The sequence below is a fragment of the Ixodes scapularis genome, unplaced genomic scaffold (genome assembly GCF_016920785.2).
Source record: "Ixodes scapularis isolate PalLabHiFi unplaced genomic scaffold, ASM1692078v2 PGA_scaffold6__148_contigs__length_123643588, whole genome shotgun sequence".
Lineage (NCBI taxonomy): Eukaryota > Metazoa > Arthropoda > Arachnida > Ixodida > Ixodidae > Ixodes > Ixodes scapularis.
This window is the reverse complement of record NW_024609881.1, coordinates 72,398,206-72,410,323: the sequence shown is the minus strand read 5'-3', so window position 1 is coordinate 72,410,323 and position 12,118 is coordinate 72,398,206. Positions and strand designations below refer to the sequence as shown.

Sequence of the window (12,118 nt, the reverse complement as noted above, 5' to 3'; positions counted from 1 at the left end):
TTTAGTGCTCTCTATACCTCAAATTACCAATAAAAAACAAGGCGTCAGAATATACTAAATACGCGCGAAGATAGATGCTCAGAAGTGTGTGGAAAAAAGTCCATTTGAAGTTTGAAAACGCAGTCATCAACCGTTCCATCTCAGTATGTTGATCGAAATCGACTGGTGAAATTTGACATTAGACTCTCTGAAGTAAATAGCATCTCCGAGGAAAATTCAAAAGTCATGCATTTTGCCCCGCTGATATTGTTGGCTAGACCTGTTTCTTTCCCACAGGAGTCAGCGCCGTCCGCAGTAGAATTATTGCGTTCCTTGGCTCAGTGAAGTGAAGCTTTTCGACAAGCCTTTGAAGTTTTTTTAGTTTATTTTCGATTAATTGCGGAATAGTTTTTTTTAGAGCAGGCGCTCGCGATTACTTACAAAATTTTTTTTGTTTTTTCTAAGGCAGGCAACTGACAAAGATAACGTTTAAAAATTAAATCAGAAAAGGGACAAACTGTACTTGAAATCTGGCATTCACATAAAAAAAATACTATATTCCGTTTCACCTTCAGTCCGGGCGCAGTGGACGCCACGAGCCATCCGAGCCGATCCAGCGCCCGGAGAAAGGCGCGTGACCTGCCGGTGGGGCGGGGCGACGGGGGCGACACAGGGAGCTCAAGGTCGCATGACACTCCCTTAACGCCGCATTGGCTGGGATGGCTCCTAGCGTCCGCCTCGCCGTAGGAGTAAAAGTGGGAAAAAAATGTAAGAGCCAAGGATGCAAGAAAAATTTGCTTTAAAGGGGCGGTGCAACGATTTCCGGACTTCGGTCAAAGATTTCTGGAAGTTGCCCCCTGACACTTCTGAAGTAAAGAACAGAAAACCGATTTCGCCTGCGTGTCCTACTTTTTGCGTAAAAAAAAGATAAAGATTGGTATTTCGGGCACCCCTCAACTCACTCCCAGTCTTCAGGGTCACACCTGGTCGCACTCCCAGTGACGTCATTCGGAGTGCCGTGTAGTTTCCCGTGTGCTATCTAGGAGAACGCTTCCCCTCCCTCTCACTGCGTACATTAGCGGGCGTTAGGCTGCAGCTTAGAGCCGAGCGAGGTCACGTAATCTTTCCGCCGTAGTTCCTTCGGCTGCCACTTGGGGCTCCAGCTGGGGGAAAAAGCTCGGCTTTTGCTTTGCGATTAGGCAGCGGAATCGCGACATTTTTAATGAAGGAGGTGTTTTCTCTATCCTCTGGGACACGATAAACAACATAAAAATGACGAGATGCAAATTCTTTTAATCATAAAATCGTTGCACCGCCCCTTTAACAATGTACATGTCACAAAAGCCGGGCATTCTAAAGAAAAAGGTTTGATTCACGGCGAAGATTTTGTTGTATAGGCAAGATCCGCCACGCGTTCGTTTTTTTAGTGCACAAGGCCTCGCTTTGCCCTTCCCCTAAAGGAGTCAACAAGTCAACAGGCGGGACACAGGAAAATTGGAACTCTAGCAACCCCCACCGGTTTTAACTTTAGCAGATAGAACACTGAAGAGTATGTTGCCTCTCCAGCGCTCGCTCTGCTAAAGTGGAAAGTGGTAAAAGGAGCTTACCTTAAACAAACGTTGGCACTCCTGAGGTTTGTGCATTCTGTAGTTTAGGATTACGGCACGAAGAAAACGGCGTGCTCTGCTCTACCCGCGATCTACCCAGATTTCCACGAATTTGAATGGGTCAAAATGAATAACTGAAAAAAAAAATCAAATGCAATGTGCCCCTTTATATTGCTCTGTGCCCAATTTACTTGATGCAACCCAATTGGAGTCCGGAGATGAACGGACCGGAGGTTAGCAAAACAAGAAAAATACTCCTTCGTCGAGAATAAATTAGTTTATTCATATTTGAACAGCGAGTGACGAAGCAAGTGTGAAGTCCAACAACGCATCGTCCAACCTGGCAAGCGCTCTTCACCGACACCATCGGCGAACCACGCACCAGCAAGAGCTTGCCGGTGTCACCGGACCGTATCCACCGAGGAAGAAAGGCCCTACTGCTGGAGCCTCCAGGGCACAGCAACATCTTCCGCATAGCAAGGCCCTAGTGCCGAACTTATGGCATCATTAGAAGGCCAACGAGGCGCAGAAACCGGACAGGTGTGCTGCTCGCTATCCTTGAGTGACGGAGCGCTTTGTCCAATCCCTGCCCCGCGTTGGCTTTCTTTAGAAGAAAGCCAAGAAAATTCACGACTGCTACCTTACTACCAAAAATTTCTCCGACTACTGTCCCGCTTTGGCCTAGCGTAGGTTACGTGAAAGCTCTAGCAGCACGACTTTCTGCCTAGATGGCGTTGGCTGGGTTCGACGCATTCTGGCGGCAGCGGGCAAGAGAACGGCGGACTAGACGACTGGTGCGCACTCGAAGGGTCGTACGCAGGCCTTGTCGGCGGTGGTCAAGTAGCCATCCATGCAGAAGCAGCCCTTGACGCACATGTCGACGCAGACGACGTCCTTGGTGTCCGGCTGCTCGCAGGTAGGCACGCACGGGCTGCCGCAGTCCTTGTACTCCTTGCGCGGGTCCCGGCAGCGGGGGTCCACAGCCGGAACTGGAGGAGAGTAGAGGTGGTTAGGGTTAGAGATAACGGAATCTTTTTTGTCTGCATACGCGTGTCGGAAAAAGTTGGCATTAGACATTCCATCGGAATCCAACATAGAAAAAAAAAAAAAGAAATAAGAAAAAAAAAAAAGAACGGATGCGGCCCGTTACTCTTATGTTGAAAAAAGTGCTTGCTCATTTTCTCAGACGACGATTCTGAACAACAATATCCTATAGAAAACAAAGCTTTAGTTTTCTATGCAATAAATATGTACGATCCTCTCGCTATCACTACTTGGCCAAAGAGATTTGGGCATAAGTCGATAAGAACAACGAAGAACGAATCCTGCGTTAAAGTCACGCCCCGGACAGCAGTGGCTGTAGATTATTCCAAGCACACATGCGTGGGAAGGTCGGCTAAATCGGCGACGCCAATAAACGCACACCATTACGCTACGTCAACAAGAACCGTATCTCGCGTACTAAAATGGGCGTGAAAAGTGTCATTGGGCTTCAAACAAGACAAGTAGCTAACTCAGCCATAAAGACTTGCTCCAGTTCCTGGGATGTTACTTATATGTTCGTTACTTAATTTCTTAATTATTCCCTTAAACGTCTAGGGCTGTTTTAATGCAAAAATAAAGTACTCGTCGCCGAACACTCCTTCGTAGCCAAAATGCAGTTCTAGCGGTCCGAACTAGATTCCAAGTTTCAGCGTTATTTCATTCAAAGGTTATGCGATTTTTTTTAATTTTCCCAACAGCAAAATGGCTGACGGCCGTCTGAGCTCTCGAATAGCGCCAGATTCCGAAATACTAGCGAAAAACTTCTTGTTGACGACGAGTCCGTGGGCCATCCGTACTTCCTATGAAGCGTGGCAACCAATGCAGCGAGTAGCTTGGCTAGGTGGCGCAAGCTACCACCCGTTATAAAGTGTGCAGCCATTAGCATCCAGCCATCCATCCATCTAGCACGCGCCACACTAGGCACGGATGTCCTGGTGACCCGCAGTCGCAACGCAACGGCAACTGTGCGAATGGCTTTGCGGCAGCACTGCACATCGTACAAAAGCCAGTCTGCAAACATTGCCTGACGCGTGTAACTTCCCTGTATGACTGAAAACATTTTAGGTGTATTGGAAGCACACATGTGTGAAGCAAAGATGTTTTGAACAAGCTTGAGGCTTGTCCACGCATTTGCTGCGAGCACCGCATCATTTGTATGATGTACGAGCAAAATGGTGACCGTGGTTTTCGAGGAGAAGATGCACCAGCCTCGTCTTCCGTGTGGTACAGAAGCAAACAAACACGCGAGACTCGATCACGCTCCGCGGCACATCCGCCGACGAGCGGGTGGAATTCACATGCGCGTAAATACCTGGGGGCAGCTCGGTGACCGTCCTGTTGTTGACGACCTGCTGAGACTGCTGCAGCTGGAGGTCGCACTCCTGCGTGGTGACGCAGTGTCCTGTGGCGTTGCGCACCAGGTCCGTGTCGCAGAAGCAGCCCTCGACGCACTCGTGGACGCACAGCACGTTGATGGTCGAGAAGCCGCACCGACGGTCGCAGCCCATGCCGCACTCCTTGTACACCTCGCCGGCGTGGCACGGACGCACGGCCAGCGCCTCGGCTCCGACCACTGCGCAGTTAGGATAGGGAAAGTAAGCATGGAGAAGCGTCTTGATACTTTTTACAAGTAACGAGAACCAATACAAATGACGAAACCACATTTCGCTGAAAAAAAAAATGGCGTCCTCCAGTTCAGTTTTTTTCTTTGCGCCGCCATTCGCTTCCTAAAACCTTCACCGTCTCAACGTCAGCGTCAAAAAGTGATCACCGGTTTGTCAATGAATGGGTGGATGCTAATGGCTCTAAAACGGGCGGTAGGTTGCGCCACCTACAGGCTAGAAACCAAAAGTATGATTCATCCCCTTGCCCCTCTACGCCAATATGCTTCCCCTCCGCATTTTTCTATCATCGGACAGTGGAATATCACCAGGATTACCTGTATAATACATTCTTGGATCCGACGCTGCTGCCCCCAAAAGGAGAGGCCATACAAGCCGTCAAACAATTAATAAACAGTTATTGCACACACACACACACACAAAAAAAAAAAAAAACGAATAGAAGTTTTAAACGTGCACTAAAGACGTTTCTGAGATCGTCTGTTTTTTGGTGATCATTCTACGGGATCTTTAGCAACCCAGAAGTCGAAAAACTATGCTCGTGCGACGTCGATTTCCATACTAAAATGTGATTGAAGTTTGCGCCACGCCACTTCCTGAGTGGAAAAATCTGGAGCACAGAATTGAGCGGGGGCGCCGGCGGCGTGACGAAGGAAGCGCATCAGACTATCGCAAGCGGAAGCGCCGCTGGATTCTGTGGTCCAGATATTTTTCTCGGAAAGGGGCCTGGCACCAACATATCACATTTTTAGTAGGGAAATAGACGTCGCACAAGCATAATTTTTGGATTGGAGACCGTAAGATAAGTTATCCCCAAGAACATTCGATCTCAGAAAAGTCTTTAGTGGACCTTTAAGATCGTGTTGAGGAGCAATTGAAAGTTATATTTATAATTTTGGAGTTTAAGGAAAACTGAAAAGAAGTTCTTTAATTACGTGAAAATCAGTCGGTTGAGTGCATTCGTAAAAATTGAGGAACTTGGCAGTTTGGGACTATACTTGGTTTCAGCTCAGGTACGAGCGCGGCCGATGTTATGAGCCGATGGGCCAATCAAATTGCGAAGGAGGCACAACGTCATGGCGTGCTCTTTGCAGTTGATAGGACCAGCCGGTGTACGCAGTCTCTCTGTGCGTTCTCCTCCGCCGGTTAGTCTTATTAAGCGCAGAGAGCACGCCATGACGTTGCGCTTTTTGCGCTATCTGATTGGCCCTTCGGCTTATAAAGTCGGCCGCTCTCGGACCAGAGGTGAAACGAAGTATACTGCTTTTAAAAAACCCACTTTTATTGTTTGATTTGTATTTTTGCGGCTTCTTCGAAGATAGTTTTCTACCAATAATCAGTTCATACGTGCAATATTGTCACGAATGACAGGAGCAGAAGCGACGATAATCCCGTCACAAACTGAAAGTTTAACAGGGCGAACTTGTACCAAATGAAATAAAGAGTGTGCTGCGAACGGCAGAAATGCGGGCGGCACATTGGCGGTGTAACAGCAATCACGCACTGCTTCTTATCTGGTCCGAGTCGACGTCTCGAAAATTTGGCCCAGAATCTTCGAGCGTTCGGAGTGAGAATGAACAGGCAGATTTCTGCATCCTCATTATCATTGACAAAGACAGAGGTTGAATTCCTAACAACCAAGAGGACTCATCGTGGCGCTAGGGATTCACTGATTTTCTCCTTTCCTTCTACGAGAACGTTGAAACCCTTGGAAGGGAAAGGAAGGGGGGGGGGGGGGGGGGGCGGTTTTATATTTTGTGTCATTCTACGTTGTTGCTCAATGAGGAGAAGAGTACTGTGTCCGTCCTCGATGTTTTATCCTTTCAAGTATTCGTATTAGGGAGTCGTGGCAGATCGTGTTCGGATCAGGAGCTAAGCTCGCTTTCAGATTAGTCAGACTGCGGCCAATCGAGAAGTGCCAAGCGTGCTTTGTCACAGCGCTCGTTGCATTTGGGGAGTTTTGCTATCACCGGCTAAACCACACACACGCACAGGAAAAAGCAAACGATCACGGCGCATTCGGGTGCGTGAATGGTTTAAGCGATTATAGCAACCCCCTTCCCCCCCCCTTTTTTTTCTAAAAAAAACAACCACAAAAAAAAAAAAAACATCTCCACGTGGTGAGTGATGTTGATTGGGGCGAAGCTCCGGTGGTGCTTGTCTGCGTAGACGCCGAGCCGCAGCATGCCGAGCCTTTCGTTCGTTTTCATTCATGTCACGCCGCGGTCAAATGCTCAAATCCGTATATAACTGCGTTCCATACCACACATTCTCTTTCTGACATGGATGAAAACGAACGAAAGGCTCGGCATGCTGCAACTCGCCGTCTACGCAGACAAGCACCACTAGAGCTTCGCCTCAATAAACATCATTCACCACGTGGAGATGCGGTTGTTGTTTTTTTGTTTTTTTTTTGCCCTACGGGAGCACGTGCTCGTGAGCACGAGCGCCCGACGCCGGACATCGGACGGACATGGCTAGCCCCTAAGGAGCTTCGCTCTTAAAAAAACGAGCGTTTTTACGATGCATTTTTGTCGCTGCTTGATTGACACCTTTCTTTCGTGTATGTGAACGGACCTTAACAGACTAATTTAAATTAATGACGAGCACCGATGAGGGTTATGCGCAAGTTACGCCTAGAACTGAAGGCATACAGAAGGCATGGAAGGCGGATGCGATCTAACAAAGTGCGGTCAGGGCGCGATATCCAAACTTTTGCCGCTTTTCTGCGTTGGCAAACATCAAGAAACCTGTGCGAAGCTACGCCAAACGAAATTCATGTCTCTTGGATCAATCCTCAAAACAGCTCTCATCGACTAATTCCTCAAACCAAACAACTCGACTGTAGCTTTCTGCAAACATTAAAGCTTAGCAAATGCTGTTAAGGAATAGCAGAACAAAAAAACTTACCGTTTTGAGCCCACGTGGTAGAGCAAGAAACCGCCACGAGGACGAGCACGAGAACCGCCTGCATCTTGAATTTGGGGAGGAGGGATCCGAAGTGCAGAACTTGAGAAGGACGTGTGCGCGCCGTCGCAACGTCCGCCAGTTTTAAGACCTCTCTTTTCCCTCTCCCCCTGTTCGTCATCCTCAAAAATGTGATACAGTAAGCGGAGTTTGACTACATTCGAAATCTACACTAAGCGGAGGACGCCGCTCCATTATCCTGACCTCCGGGAAGGTTTCGCTGATGTGTCCCAATACCCGAAGTGACTTTATCCGGGGAGGGCTTTGAGACGTCTCAACCAATAGCAGTTCAGTACTTGTGGAATCTCTGTGGGCCGTTCAACGTATGAATAATCCAAATCCTAAAAGATAAAAGCAAAAAGAAAGATTCAAGTTTTTTTCAGAAATAGACGGACACAGTGTAAGAGCAGAGAAATTTTTGTGGACGCAGTCAACAATGCTGAGGCTCTTCTTTTATTTTTTCGTGGCGCATTTGGGGAGTGGTCATCGTCATAAGTGACCTCATTTTCCTCGTTTCCCGTACCCTGGCTTTTTTTAAGACCTTTTTTTTTCTTTTTTTAGTTTGTGGCGGGCGTTTTTTGTCGTTTCGCGCTTGGTGAATCATCGGATAGTTTCCGCTGATTCCGGTTTCTCGGCTTAGTAGTTTGAAATGCGGACTCGGAAGAAATATTTTGGGGCCAGCGATATCTAGCTTAAATAAGAGATTATTAAACGATAATTACGGAATTATTAATTATTTTGTATTTAATTAGAAACACAGGAAGTTCTAGCGCTCCGTGTTTTCTTAAAATGATGCCACTACGAAAACTTGCGTTTCTTCTTCGAAATACCGTTTGAAAGGGACGGACCTGAAAACGCGATTTACTACAACTTCCCACTACGTAAGAGTGCACGAAACAGACTCGATTAAATTTATTCTCGATGTAGATATTCCCGGGTGCAGACTAAAATTGTTGCTTTGCCAAGGTTTTGTTGATTTTTAGCACCATCCAACGATCTACTCGTACCGAAAACTGAACCCTGCTTTTGAACGTTTTATTATTTTTTTTTTCATATTTTCCAGTGCAACTGCGTTTATTTCAGGTTGGGTCTGTTTAGCCTCATAGTACAAATACTTGGTCCGGGCATTTCAACGAACGCCGTTTCATCGAATGCCGTTTCATCGAAGTCGTTTCATCGAACACCGTTTTATCGAACGCCGTTTCCTCGAACTCCGTTTCATAGAAGCCGTTTTATCAAACGCCTTTTCATCGAACAACGTTACAGTCTGTAATATTTTGTAATTTGCTTTACTTTTTATACACAACTTCATCTAATTCTCTCTGTTTTTTTTTTTTTTTTTTTTTTTTGTTTCTGGTTTTATATCACTGGGTGCAGTGACGAGACAAACTCCATTGTGAACTTATCCTGCTTCCAAAAGAAAGCCTCCATGATACAATGACCCCTCTCCATGTCACATGAAACAGTTAAAAATGAGAGAAAAAAAAAAGCGCAGAGTAAGTAGCATTCCTAATTGTTTTTATTTCTTTTGATGCCAATTGTTATTATTTTAGTAATTTGTCACCACCTTCAAAACAATTTCACAAGTGACTACCTTAGTCTTAACAAATGCAGAGTGAAACATTTATAAAGCACTGTTATGCCCCAAAACTCGGTACAGAGCCATAACAGAGAAATTCGATAAAACGGCGTTCGATGAAACGGCGTTAGACGAAATGTCCGCTGCCCTACAAATACTCCATTTGTAACACCTCAAACGCCATTTTATCAAATAAGTGGACATTTCATCGAATGCACATTCATCGAACGTCATTTCATCGAATCGTTTGATGCCGTCTCGGGCGGCGGAGAAAAGCTCACCTCAAAACCGCCCGATGCGGAGGGAAGCTCACCGGCCATTCGACGGATGCAGAGGAAAGCAACTACGAATCTAAGAATCGCGCGTTCACTCAAGAGAAATACGTTCACTCAACTAAAGTATGCTGGGATGCCTTATACGCATGCGGTCATTCTTCACTTCACTAGCAGAATATTTTCTTTTCCTAAATGTAAAAACATACTGTAAGACGTCAGGCGTTGCCTGCCAAAATAAAATATATTTTGTTCAAATAAAACGCTAACACCCACAAGAAAAAGGTTGACATAGAAGCGGAACGAGAGCTAAAGCCATGGTCGAGAATGAAAATCCATTTTAATTAAAGCGTAAGCTAAATCAGATTGTTTTTACTAGGATTATTTAAATCAAACCTTGCCCGCTAAAATAATCTCCAAAATATTTATTTTTATTTTTAATTTTTAATGCTTTCTCTATTGCGATATATTCTGTATGGGTACCGGACATTTCATCGAACGCCATTTCATTGAACGCCGTTTCATCGAATGAGTGGACATTTCATCGAACGCGGATTCATCGAACGCCGTTTCATCGAATCACTTCTCGCCGTTTCATCGAATGAGGGACATTCCATCGAAGGCGGATTCATCGAACGCCGTTTCATCGAATCACTTGACGCCGTTTCATCGAATTTCCCTTTACTGAATTTTGGAGTAATACAATACTTTTTACGTAATTTACTCTCGTTTCTGAAATAGTTTTGGCGCCGCTCTAAATTCACCAGAAATAGAACTACTAACAGGGAAATTTGTTCTCCACCTAAACGTTCGCTACTGAATCATAGAAGGTAGCAATCATATTAAAACTTGAGTGGATACGCGACTGATTCTTTTCTGACGAGGTAGGCGGCTGTTTTCGGTCACACACTTGTTTCCGACTTCAGGCGTGCAAGGCACTTTATTCTTAAAAGGGAAAGAGCCGTTCTCCGTAGCCTCTTTTCTATTTTGTATTTGTCGATCTACCTGCGTTTTTTTTTTGTTTTTTTTTTATCCCAGAAGAATAGTTTTCTTTCTAAGAACATGTATGTTCTTAAAAAAGACGCGTTTCCCGTCTTCGTTAATTAAATTTATTGCAACCGACAGAACCGTGGACCTGTCGGACATTCGACATGCAGTAAATATAGTGTATGCCATTGCCAAATATCCGGCAGGTCCAAGGATCTGTGGGTTACAATGAACTAACAAAAAGAGAAAGCACGTCTTTTTTTTCCCGTATCATGAGACACGGAGTCAGATCACTGATTCAAGGACGCTTTCGTCTTGAAGCAGCATGGATCTCTTCAAGGGCGAAGATATATACGCCCTTGAATGGACGTGCGTTCATCACTACACCTGATGATCAAAGGCTTTAAAAAATCTTGTCAGTGTTCCCCTCTCTTATTGGCCACATTAACAACAGAAATGATCATTGACTAAAAAGAAGAGAAGTAGGCGACAAAAAAAAGGTTGTTTCCTTTTTTTATATGTATAAGTTTATAAACTATAATAAATATTAAAGCCCTGCTATCCTCCCGGCACTAAAAAGAAATATATTTCCTTGGTGTAGAATTCCTACTGTTCAAGTAGGCGGCGTTCGATGAAACGGCTTCGATGAAATGGCGTTCGATGAAACGGCGTTCGATAAAACTGCGTTCGATGAAACGGCTTCGATGAAACGGTGTTCGATGAAACGGCGTTCGATGAAATCTCCGGACCCATGATCATACAACCTGTCGTGTTTAAAAATGCATATAGTGATAAATAGTCTATATTTTATAGGCATAGTGCTATTAGTATACTTTTAATCAAACGGATGAAATTTAAATAAAAAAAACGGATTTCTGTAATTTTTTTTTTATTTTGTTAGCACTCCAGCTGATGTGAAGTGTGTACACGAAGTGTACGCACGGCGTGTAGGTAAGTTGGCCTAGTCTGTGATCCTTAGACGTGATGACAAACTTTTCGTCGTTTTTTTTTGTTTTGTTTTGTTTTCCTTTGTATATTTTTTGCCCACTTCGTAAACAAACAATCAACATTTTCTTTTAGGAATTGCTAATTTTGGGCACAAATTTGTGCCATAAAAGTTTAACTCTAAGTAAAATGCGAAAAATCGCTTCGGTCTAACTCTGTTGCACGGTGTACCACCTGCGTGAGAGACGCCTAAGAACTTGGTAGTACTACTTCTATTAAATGTTAACGACCACTTTACATATTAATTTAACTCGAGGTGAGCTTTTCCCCGGTTCTGTCAAAGAACTGGTGAGCTATTCTTTGGACCCGCGCCAAAGTGGGTGAGCTTTTCTCCGGTGAGCTTTTCTCCTGGATTCGTTTCACCAGACTTCGCTTCACCGAATTTCGCAGTTTTGCAGTGCTATCTTTGTGTTTTCGCTCTCGCTTTTGAGTTTTCGCGGTTCTGTAGAATCAACAGAAATAGAGTAACTACCCTGGTTACTTTTTCGTCTAAATTTGCGTTACATAGCAAAACTGGAGTAGGTATGCGATTTAAGGTTTTTAGGTAATATAATCGCCTGTTCCTTCTTTATCCCCCTATTGGTTCACAGAAAGGTACTAACTGAAGAGGAAAATAACTATTTCTTAGTTGTGTTTTATTCTATTATTTATTTGTGTACTTGCATTTTATTCGCAACTTCCACGACCTATAGGGGGCGCCCTCCTATCAAAATGTCTGTCATCTAAAGGCCCGTTCACACTCTTGCGACTGCTTGCGACCTCTTAAACCTGGGTTCCTTAAAACTTGTTAAACCAGAAAACACACTGGCGCCATCTATTGGGAAGCAGTGTAAACTCGGCGGTCCGGCATATTTTTTTTTATTTCTCGAGCATTATCCGTTCTTTCTTCGCTCGAAAAACTTTTGACAATGTTATAAACGAGCCTTTCTATGGGTATTACGCACATTTGACCTCGAAAATCCCGCAAAACCTTCGCTCTTGTGAAATGCAGTTCCAGGGTCACCGCATAGATGGCGCCACAATGCCAGTGTGTTCCCTCATTCTAAAAACATTTAG

General features: G+C 44.8%; 1 protein-coding gene across 1 annotated transcript; it reads right to left on the bottom strand.

Moving 5' to 3' along the window:
• Positions 1 to 2,197: 2,197 nt before the first annotated feature.
• LOC8044136 (mucin-6-like) lies at positions 2,198 to 7,265 on the bottom strand. The gene is made up of 3 exons (XM_029977637.4): positions 7,163 to 7,265; positions 3,943 to 4,203; positions 2,198 to 2,575 (listed from the first exon to the last, which is right to left on the bottom strand). Exons 1-3 carry the CDS (start codon positions 7,224 to 7,226, stop codon positions 2,370 to 2,372), a joined length of 531 nt encoding a protein of 176 aa, XP_029833497.2. The 5' UTR covers positions 7,227 to 7,265; the 3' UTR covers positions 2,198 to 2,369.
• Positions 7,266 to 12,118: the final 4,853 nt, after the last annotated feature.